This window comes from Eucalyptus grandis, chromosome 2 (assembly GCF_016545825.1).
Source record: "Eucalyptus grandis isolate ANBG69807.140 chromosome 2, ASM1654582v1, whole genome shotgun sequence".
In the NCBI taxonomy this organism is placed as follows: Eukaryota; Viridiplantae; Streptophyta; class Magnoliopsida; order Myrtales; family Myrtaceae; genus Eucalyptus; species Eucalyptus grandis.
Window position 1 is genome coordinate 12,414,397 of NC_052613.1, and position 11,556 is coordinate 12,425,952.

The 11,556-nt window shown below is 41.1% G+C and overlaps 1 protein-coding gene across 1 annotated transcript; it reads left to right on the forward strand.

Annotated features, from left to right (window-relative positions):
* Positions 1-8,184: 8,184 nt before the first annotated feature.
* Positions 8,185-11,124, forward strand: LOC104434543 (protein ACCELERATED CELL DEATH 6-like). The gene is made up of 4 exons (XM_018862324.2): positions 8,185-8,899; positions 9,655-9,959; positions 10,061-10,189; positions 10,486-11,124. The coding sequence occupies exons 1-4, from the start codon at positions 8,185-8,187 to the stop codon at positions 11,122-11,124; spliced, it is 1,788 nt and encodes a 595-aa protein (XP_018717869.2).
* The last annotated feature ends 432 nt before the right edge of the window (positions 11,125-11,556 follow it).

Sequence of the window (11,556 nt, forward strand, 5' to 3'; positions counted from 1 at the left end):
GATCGAGTCACGGTATGGTTATTTATACCTCATGAAGTATAAATCTGAATCATTTGAAAAGTTCAAAGAATTCAAGGCTGAAGTTGAGAAACAAATAGGAAAATGTATTAAGGCTCTTCGATCGGATCGAGGAGGTGAATACCTTAATCTGAATTCTGGACTATCTTAAAGAGAATGGCATTTTATCACAATGGACACCTCCGGAACTCAGAACATAATGGTGTATACGAACGAAGAAATCGTACTTTATTAGATATGGTACGGTCTATGATGAGTTACACCGATTTGTCAATATCCTTTGGGGATATGCCCTTGAGACTGCTGTATATAGACTGAATAGAGTACCATCCAAATCTGTTCCAACTACGCCCTATGAGATATGGCATAGTAGGAAACCTAGTCTTAATCATATTAAGATTTGGGGTTGTCCAGCTTTCGTGAAAAAGCTGAAAATGGAAAAATTGGAGGCAAGATCTGAACAAGGTCGCTTCATTGGATATCCAAAGGAAACTCTTGGATATTATTTCTATTTTCATTCAAACCAAAGAATTTTGGTATGCAAGCACGCTTCTTTTGGAGAATCGGTTCGTCCAAGAAAGTGGTCTTCCGGGCGGAAAATAGTCTTACAAGAAGAAAATTATGAAGTATCAAACAACCGAGTTCGGATACCAATCTCCGATTCAGTGGGAGCTTCTGATACACAACCTCTTAGGAGAAGTGCGAGAACGTCTCGCCCACCTGCTTGTTATAGACACTCGGTTGATCATATCGAACCATTATTCATTGTGAATGATAGTGATCAACCGGTGATCCTAAAACCTATGAGGAGCGATGTTGGACATCGATTACGGTAAATGGCTAGAGGCCATGAAATCCGAAATAGATTCAATGTAGTCTAATGAGGTTTGGACCTTGGTGACCTGCTGATGGTATTGTACCAATTGGCTGTAAATGGATCTTCAAGAGGAAGATGAATGTTGCAGGTCAAATTGGAATTTATAAAGCACGGCTGGTGGCGAAAGGATATCGTCAAAAAGAAGGAATTGATTATGACGAAACTTTCTCACCTATGGCCATGCTAAAATCGATTCGGATTATGTTGGCTATAGCTGCACATCTTGATTATGAGATATTCCAGATGGATGTCAAAATGGCTTTTCTAAATGGTTTTCTCGATGAGGACATCTATATGGAACATCCACAGGGTTTTGAATCCAATAGTGAAAAACAGAAGGTGTGTAAGCTTAAGAGATCCATTTATGGACTCAAACAAGCCTCCACAAGTTGGAACATTCGTTTTGATGAGGTAGTCAAATCGTTTGGCTTCATCAAAAATCCAGATGAACCTTGTGTATATAAGAAGATCGGTGGGAGTGCAATTGCATTTCTGGTTTTTGTATATCGATGATATACTTTTGATTGGAAATGATGTACCAATGATATCATCGATAAAACTATTCTTGTCACAGAAATTCTCCATGAAAGATTTAGGAGAGGCAACCTACATTTTAGGTATCAAGATTTATAGAGATAGATCAAGACGATTGATTGGCCTCTCACAATCTACGTACATAGATAAAGTGTTAACACGGTTTAACATGCAATGTTCCAAGAGAGGATTATTGCCTTTTAGGCAAGGGATCCGTCTTTCTAAGGAGATGTATCCCAACACTCCTGAAGAAAGAGAGCGGATGGCAAAGATACCATATGCATCCGCTATTGGAAGCATAATGTATGCTATGCTATGTACTAGACCTGATATTGCGCATGCTGTAAGTATTACTAGCAGATATCAGTCTGATCCAGGAGAAGAGCAATGGATAGCAATCAAGAATATTCTTAAGTACTTGCGAAGGACTAAAGATTTATTCTTGATATATGGAGAAAGGAGAATTTAAAGTTGTAGCTTATACCGATTCCGATTTTCAATCGGATCCTAATGATTATAAGTCTACATCTGGGTTTGTCTTCACATTCAATGGTGGTGCGTTAGTTGGAAAAATTCCAAACAAAGTATAGCTGCCGATTCCACCATTGAGGAGGCGAGTATGTAGCTGCTTACGAAGCAGCAAAGGAAGCCGCTTGGATGAAGAAGTTTATTTTTGAACTTGGAGTCGTTCCTTCAATTGAGCAACCGATCACATTGTTTTGTGACAACAATGGGCGATAGCTCAAGCTAAGGAACCAAGGTCTCACCGAAGTCCAAGCACATTGAGAGACGCTTCCATCTCATCAGAGAAATTGTTGGGAGAGGTGATATCGCCTTGCAGAAAATTGCTTCAGCAGAAAACGTGGCAGATCCCTTCACTAAGGCCTTACCTTAGTCTTCTTTTGAAAGACATATTGACAAAATGGGTTTGAGGTACCAGACAAGTTGGCTTTAGTGCAAGTGAGAAATTGTTAGATGTATGCCCTAAAGTTGCTATGTAATAGTTACATATTAGGGATTTCAATTGTACTTTCATTATTATTATTAATGGCAATGACGTATTCATTTATTTGTCCAATTATTTTATATTAATGAATGATTCCATAAGATCAGTTGCAACTAGACCTATTCTTGAGACGTCAAGAATATATGTGACCGGTTCATAGTTAGACTGAATCTTTAAATCATTCCCGGTCGATGGATTATTGAGTGGATATTAATAATCCTGTTGAGGCCGGTGTGTTCTTAACTTCGCCATTAAGTATTGGATACTTTAGGGAATGATGAGTCACATGTCATTGGGTATTATGATGCCTGAGTTAGAACACGGGTGTTTGTATTAGACAAATTCACTGAACGTGACGCATATGGAACGATTAGCGACATGGAAGCTTTTAGCGTGGTCAATGTCTAATTGTTCATGCTTTGGTCTTGTGTAAATAATCCTTAGACCTGTGGCACAGTGTTAACTTGTGTATCGAACAACTATGGTTCACGGGTGCACATAATGCCAGGTCATCGATCCGTCTTTGTATTTGATGGTCATAGTTTGTTCATATACAAAGTTACACGTGTGCGCAATATGGAATCTGTCTCCTTGTTATATGCAAGGTATGATAATGATGTCCTATGCGATCTAATTGTGACACTGCATTGAAATCCTCGGCCGGGGTTGTAACCGAGAATAAATTGTTTATGTCTCGAATAAAATGCATGTCAATTAGATTTGTGCATATGATCGAATTAATGACTTGATAAATATTCCATGGTCTTTGTTTGATCGGGACATAGTAAGATAGAGGGATTGAATTACACTGTAGCCAAAGCTGACAGGTTCATTATGTTCTTAAAGTATTCACACTATCTGGGTAGTCATGACATATTGCTATATGTCAATCGTGACTTGTAGGACCTAAAAGATTAATCGGGACAATTAATTCTTTTGGAAGTACTAATTTGTTAGTACAAGTCTTACTACCAGCTTAGTGATGAACCTAGGGATGTCACACACCATAAACAATTAGGATGACGTGGAACAAGAGAGAAATATTATTGCAAATGTGTTTGCAATTACTGCAATCGAATTGAGTCGATTTGAAATTAAATTAAATGAGATTTAATTTAATTTGTATTATAGTCACGAGCCTACGTGCATATGATGCACACGCATGCCCAAAGTGGATATATGTTAACATACCAAACAAGTTGGCTTTAGTGCAAGTGGGAGATTGTTAGAAGTATGCCCTAAAATTAATTAACTAATTAAAAAAAAATTTAAAGCTTCATGCATGTGCACGAAGTCGTGCACATGCACGAAGCATAACACGAAGCATGGATGGTCAGCAACCGCTGACCATCATGCCAAGATCGTGCATGAGCAACCGCTCATGCACGATCGTGTGCTTTGGACGATCAGCAACGGTTGCTGATCGTCCATTGATTAGCAACCATTGCTGGTCAGTTTTTAGTATAAAACAATTGAGGGATGAGAAAAAAATGAGCTGTTGAAAAACAAGAGAAAAGTGTGGGCGTGCTTCTTATGTTTTTAGAGACATACGAGAGTAATTTCTTTTTCTGAAAAGAGAGAACAAATTGTGTGTGTGTTCTTGTGTCTTTGAGACGCAAGAAAGAAGAACGTTATCGCGTTCGGGTCGTGACTATTATACATCAAGGATACGACGGTTTGTTTCCACGTGATTGCTAGCACGATCGAAGTGGAGAATATCCGAAGGTTCTCTCTTCCGTTCGACGTTCATTGTTGGTGTGTCTGAACTAGAGGTCCGATGCTTGTGGGACTCGAATTGTAAAACATCCTAACTGACTCGTTTCAAAGCGCGCTTCGAGAGCACGATCGAAGTGGAGAATATCCGAAGGTTCTCTCTTCCGTTCGACGTTCGTTGTTGGTGTGTCTGAACTAGAGGTCCGACGCTTGTGGGACTCGAATTGTAGAACATCCAAACCGACTCGTTTCAAGCGCGCTTCGAGAGGTAATTCGTTTAACTCCCTTTTATGTTTAGATTTTTTATTAAAACGCACGAACAACGCCTTAGGAGAATCATGTGTAAAATATATAGTTGTTTCCGCTGCGTACTTTATGTTAATATTTCTTATACATGATTCATGCGACCCAACACTAAGTTGTTCGAATTAGCTAGATGGGACAATGGCGGCATGTTAGGCCGTTCTGTGGGGTTAGACTAATTTGATAAAATGAAAGGTGCACACAATTTGTACTCTGAGCTTGTTACTTGCTGTAGAAATCCAATCTTGTGCCTCCATAAATGAAGATTCTGTATTCTTTTGCTGGCAATAGTTAAATCTTATGAGGACCCTGTATGCTTTACCTGCAACTGAAGTATTTCTTGTCCGGTACTATGCAACTTCTGAACGGTCAGCTGATTATTTAAGCGGACATTCAACTAGTCGCATCCTCCTCTATATTATAGGCATTTAGTAGAAATCTGCCAAGTGAAGAGAACACACTGATTAGGATGAACTCCCAGATCTATTTATTACTTTGTTGAATTGAATGAAGTTCGAGGGATCAAAAGTTACAGATGTTGCGTTTAGGCATGTGAAGGCGCCCGATAAGAAAAGGGTTTGCATCAAACTGGTTTGATTAATCACTTGCCACTCCAAGCGTCCCACCACTTTACCTTCTTGCTTTACCTTGTTAATTATTTGCATCGAGGTATTATTGACCATTTTTTTCCCAGACTGATAAAGTGATTGTCACGAAATCCCCAAAATTGCTTTCAAATTTTTGGCAAAATAGAAGCCCTTCAAGTGAACGTTAAAATTATTCGATCAGAATGTAGTTGCGGTCATTCTATGGGTGAAACCTGCCTTATTCAAGGAACGTGGATAGGATGATCTGCACACATTTGTCATGCCTTAAGAAAAACATATATTTTATGCGCAGAAAGTTTTTCCAAGCGAAATTGTCTAATCAGTCATATAACATATTATAGAAATGTCGATTTAGCATTTTAACTTTTTTAATTTTACCAATTTAGTTCTAAAATTTCGCTTACAATTTTGATGTAGCTCTTGATCAATTTTCGCAACATAGTGATCTAGTTATCATTGCTGAGGAGAATTACCAAAAAATTTGATCAATCTAGTCATGAATTTTTTTTAGTTAATTCAATTTTAAACCTTTTGCATTTCTGCCAATTCAATCTATACAATCAATTTTGGTTAGCCGGAGCTAATATTCTTTGTAAAGCTAAAGATGGGGAATGAGAAAATGTTTGCCTTTTGCAAGGGGAGATTGATAGGCGTTGAGGTGTTGAAAGTTGCAGCTAAAAGTCATGAGGAAATCAATTTCTTCTGCATTTAGAGAAAATATTGGGTACCTAGAGTGCCGGAAGAGATTTTTGCAAATCCGTTCATTAGAAAACTCAGGCCAATTCATTTCATTTTTATTTACAATGTAAACGTCAAGTGTAACCCACTGTGCGCAATGTTGCTTGAATCGAACCCTGCACAGTAAACGAATATTTCCTACTTCTGGCTTCAGAAAAATCGCAAACAGTGTTACGGACTTTTTCTTTTTCCTCCCCCTCTCCAAAGTATACCTACTCCCTTTACTCTCTTTTCTCTCTCTCTCTCTCTCTCTCCCCTTTCACTCTTTCCCTCTTCTCTCACATTTTTTCCTTCGAAGTAAAGAATAAAATGACCATACGTACTATACAGCGGGAGCAACTCATAATGATATTCGAAGCTTGTTCATGATTTTTGTTCAAGTTAGGATGGGGCTCAGTCATGTACCATGCTGGGTCTGGTATAGTAACTTTGTGCAAAGTGGGTCAAGACTAGAAGGAGAATATGTATCGTACAAATGAGAGAAGAAATGAAAAGAAATTCGAAGCCTCGTTTGTGGTTTATGATAAAGTTAGCTGACAGGCATAATTATGTACTTTGCAGGTTCAGTCCAACCAAGTTTTTGTAAAGTGGATCTCATTTGATAAATACATCTTACATAAGAAAATGAATTGATTTGGCCTGTGCCGACAATCGATATTTTTTCCTTCGAAGTAAAGAATAAAAGGACCATATGTACTATACAGAGGGAGCAACTCATAATGATATTCGAAGTTTGTTCCTGATTTTTGTTCAAGTTAGGATAGGGCTCAGTCATGTACCATGCTAGGTTCGGTATAGTAACTTTGTGCAAAGTGGGTCAAGACTAGAAGGAGAATATGTATCATACAAATGAGAGAAGAAACGAAAAAGAAATTCGAAGCCTCGTTTATGGTTTATGAATAAAGTTAGATGACGGGAATAATTATGTACTTTGTAGGTTCAGGGGAAAATTGTCCAAAAAGTCCTAAACCTATTGCACTTTTACCAATTCAGTCCTAAACATTTTTACTTCTTGTCGATTAAGTTTATCCGGCCAATTTTGGCAGGAAAATACTGACATGGATGCCGGCGGTGCCACGTAGGACCGTCGGCGCGCGTGGATAATTTTAATATTTTAATATTTTTGAATTTTTAGTATATTTTTCTGGTTTTTCCTTTTCTATATTTTTTTCTTTTTCTCTTGTTCTCCACGCCTGTCTTCTCCCTTGACGAGCCCATTCTCCTCACCGAATGCTCTCCTGTAGCTCCCCTGCCCGAACCAGCGCCACCACTACGACGAGCCCTTCACCGACCTTTGAGGCACCGGAGCCATCGTCCGATGTCGGTCGTTCAGTCCGATCGGCACCAGACGCTTGGAACGCTAACCATCACGCGAAGAAAAAGCTCAATTCACCGGGACGAAACCCGAATGACTTGACTATGGCCAAGACAACGAAAGAAAACTAAATCTCACTGTGACATTACATTGAATACCTAGTATACGCTATGGGAAAGAGGGATTTCGGCTCGATTGAGACCCAAGTCCACACTAGAACTTTCAACAAGCAAACGAGAACACATAACAACACGACGGGAACCAGGAACCAGCGGGACCGGAGGTCGCGTGAGTCGAATGGCCATGGGCTCCGGCCTGACATGCACTAAATAGGCGAAAACATACACAAGCAAGGGCTTAGCAGGTTCAGCTTAATGACGTCAGCTGAGGGGCCTTCAGGCGAAGCTCGTGCCAAATTTGGTCAGGGGCGACGCCGCTGCAGGCGGGCGAGCCCGGCGAGGGCTCCCCTCACCAGATCTAGCGAGGCTAGCACTCGTCCAAGCCAGGGCGGCCTCGCTCGGCATTGCCGTTGCCCGGCCAATGCCCAGTGAGGCCACCCTGGCCTGGGTGAGAGTCAGCCTCGCCTAGGCGACCCTTGCTGAGCCGCGCCTGGCCGAGGGCTCCCCTCGCTGGGGCTCCTCCTTGCCCGACCTAGCCTCGCTGGTGGCGGGTGAGGCCAGCTTGCTGGCCGTCACCTATGGCCGGTGGCCGGCCATCAGAAAAGGCCAAGAAAAAAGCCACAAAGAAAAAAAAATAAAAAAATAATAATATTAAAAATTGTCTTCGTCAGCACCGACATTCCTACGTGGCATCATCGGCATCCATGTCAGCATCGTTGGCAGGATGGATTGAATCAACATGATGGATTGAATTGGCAAGAAGTGAAAAGGTTTAAGACTGAATTGACAAAGTTAAAAGGTTTAGAACTGAATTGGCAAAAATGCAATGGGTTTAAGACTTTTTGGACAATTTTCCCTAGATTCAGTCCAACCAAGTTTTTGTAAAGTGAATCTCATTTGATAATTACATCTTAAATAAGAAAATGAATTGATTTGGCCTGTGCCGAAAACCCATGAGTGATTTGTGTAAAGAGGCACTCAAGGAATACCGAATATTTCATCGGGTATTTAATCTTAGAAAAGAGACAGCAATAAGAGTTCTAACAGACTATCGTCTTACTTTGGCGAAGACGACATTCGCATTTCAGAGTTATCAGATGGATAGCCATATCGCGAGAGTAGATATTGCTGATTATGAATGGGAGCCGACGAGGGCCAGATTGAGAGCACCAGAGTCGGTCAACGAAACCCGCCGCCAAGCAAAATTCAAATTTAATTTGATTCCAAAGCTACAGGCCGCCGCGGAAGATGGAGACGTGGACAAGTTCATCGAATCCCTCAAAGCATATTCCCACAAAGTGGGTGTCTGCTTGTCCAGCATTTTGGACATGCGTGGCCCTTCTGGGAACACGTTGCTTCATGTCGCAGCAGGTCTCATGACGGCCGACATCCTCCAAGCCCTCCTCGAGGTCATCCATGACAACCAGCTCGCCACTAAGGTGAACTACCAAGGGGACACTGCACTACACGTTGCGGCAAGAAAGGGCAGAATCCGCACGGCCAAGCTCCTACTTAGGTACGACGGCAGTATTCTAGACATGGAAAACTACACAGGAAACACGGCATTGCATGAGGCTGTGAAGAACCGTTGCCACGACTTGACCCGCCTGCTCCTGCGCCAGGGCTCGAAATCGGTGTATAAGAAGAACAAGGGGGCAAGTGCCCGCTGTACTTGGCAGTAGAGATGGGGACTTGGATGGTCTCAAGTATTTGATGGAAAATGTGGTAGGGCAGGTTATTCCCTCCCAGAATGAAGACATGTCGCCGGTTCACGGAGCCGTGATTCACAAAAACATAGGTTAGTGATTATACTGACGGTTCTCACTTGGGTAAATTTATTAGTCGGACTATTTACATTGTTTGTATATGCGTGTCTACTTTGGATCCATACTAGCCGTTCAACCTGTAACTCTCATTCACAGTTTTTGATCTTCTAGAATTGTTTGACTTTGTCTAGAGATTCCGTCGATCATTGAAAACTTCTCATAAATTTTGTCCCAAAAGAAAGCGGTTACGATATGTTTGGACTTGGGTCGTAGCAAGACTTACCCCCTAAAGAATGTCATCAATTGAATACTTCAGTAGTCGATACCCATGGTATAAGCCTTTGTAGATACTATACTACTTATATTAATTGTCAAAGACCTTTTCTAAAACAGGAAGAGACTCATGCCATGCCTGTCCTTGATTACTCCCGGTGTGGTAAACTACTTCTTGAAATGAATGTCTCTATAATTGGAAGCATTCTCTAATGTCTATACTGATTTATCCCCCAAAAGTAAGGATTTCAATTGTGTAGTCCATGTAATATCGCATATTTGTTTTCTCTTAAGAAAAATATAATTGTCAAAAGGTAAAGTCACTAGACCCTTGGTCATGAGCATGCCACAAATTCATTCTTTTCTCGCTCTCTAACAATGTAGATATGCTGAAAGAGATGTCAGAGCAGAATGAAGATCTGTTTAGTTTAAAAGATGCTGGAGGTGGTACTCCCCTTCATCTGGCAGCATTAATGGATTACCGTGAGGGAGTCGATTTCTTGGTCGACAAGTTTGCTTGGAGCGCCTTTGAGTTTGACAATGAGGGCTATCTTCCGATCCATGTTGCATGTAAGATGGGTCATTTCAAAACAATGAGTAAGCTACTTCAACATTGGCCAAATCCGGAAGAGTTGCTAGATCGCAAGGAAGGGCAAACTATACTTCACATTGCGGCAAAGTATGGAAAGGTTACGTAGTGGCTTACATACTCGTACAGCCCGAGCTTGAGAATCTTATAAATGCAAAAGACAGAGAAGGAAATACGCCTCTACATGTGGCCACATTGCAGTTGCAATACATGGTTCTTTCGTGTCTTGTTCTTCACGATAAAGTTGATCTTAAGCTCATAAACGACAACAACTTGACGGCTCTAGATATTGCGCATGAGCAACCAGAAAAATTTGGTCGACGACGTAAGGTAATGGTATCTACAGAATGGATTAACAATTTATCTGCTTTTGTTTTTCACTGTTGTTTTAGCCACTTCCTTTCCGAGAGAGACGAAAGGAAATAGAGTCCACTTTGACCCGATAAACTCCCTCAGGAGTCATCGACTGGAATTAAGTTTGTACAGTAAGCTCAGAAAAGAATGGCATTTGCAATCCTGTGTATAGCTAGAGATGAGTTCCATTTTATTTTAATCCTATATCTTTGATTATTAGTCCATTTCATTGATAATAACGGTCATTTTCTTTTTCTATTACGCTTCACCAGAATTTAATATCCGTTGTCTTACGAACTGCTGGAGCACGCAAAAGCGTTTACAAAGCAATTTCTCAGCCAGAAGGCTTAGACACGGGGAGAGCTTTGGAGCCTGAGCAATTGGAAAGACTGAAGAGCATGGCCGAAACCCGTATGGTCGTGGCGACACTCATTGCTGCTATGACATTTGCTGCTGGGTTTTCCGTTCCTGGAGGATATAATGGCTCTGGATCAGATGCAGGATATGCTACACTGTTGAATAAACCCATGTACGACGTCTTCGTGATCTGCAACACCATCAGCTTGTACAGCTCATTAATTGCCGTAGCAATCCTTCATTGGGCGGGGGGTGACACCATTCATGTCCTTAAATTTTCAAGGCCACCAGTGGTCACAGCTCTTGGCACAATGACTGTGGCCTTCATGGCGGGTGTCTATGTGACCGTAAGCAAACGTACTTGGATGGCCATTGTTGCCTTGATCGCTGGAAGCACTGCCCTCTTCGTTATCTTGGGTCTTCACATTGTCCTTACCTCTGAGTTTATTTTCAATCTCTGGAGAGTTGGCATATTTATTGTTGGAAGGTTGATCCGTAAATTGCCCAAACCACGCCTTGGTCAACAAACTAGGCAGCAAGCCGCGACTGCCTGAGTACCCTCCTGAAGTCATCGAAGGTCATGTGGATGGTGAAAGAGCGATGGCGAGGATTGAAAAACTGAGAAGATGTGCATGAAAATCTGTACCCTGTTATGAAGCTATATTTGGCATCCCTACGTCGGAGCCTAAGTTTTATTTTAAGCGACTCTTTGCCAAATATATTTGGCATATCAATGGAGAGATTTCACGTTAACTTTGGAACTTAAGTTTTATTTTAAGTAGCTCTGTCAAAAACGGATATATATCTTGCCTTGATAGGGATGTAATCTGACCATGTCGGTTACTCTCGTGATAGTATTGGATTGCAAAGTTCCTTGCCTGTATATATGTAGGCCTTTATTTTTCCTGTCGGAAAAATTACTGCCTGAGGAACCGATAAAAGCGTGTAGCAGCGATTCTTTAGTCGCGAATTGCACCCTTCACATA

Excerpts from the sequence above, each read along its gene's own strand:
- LOC104434543 (XM_018862324.2), top strand. The coding sequence starts at position 8,185 with ATGAGTGATTTGTGTAAAGAGGCACTCAAGGAATACCGAATATTTCAT. Across the intron at positions 9,960-10,060 it reads TTGCGGCAAAGTATGGAAAG|TTGCAATACATGGTTCTTTC; the intron begins GTTACGTAGTGG and ends GCCACATTGCAG. Across the intron at positions 10,190-10,485 it reads AATTTGGTCGACGACGTAAG|AATTTAATATCCGTTGTCTT; the intron begins GTAATGGTATCT and ends ACGCTTCACCAG.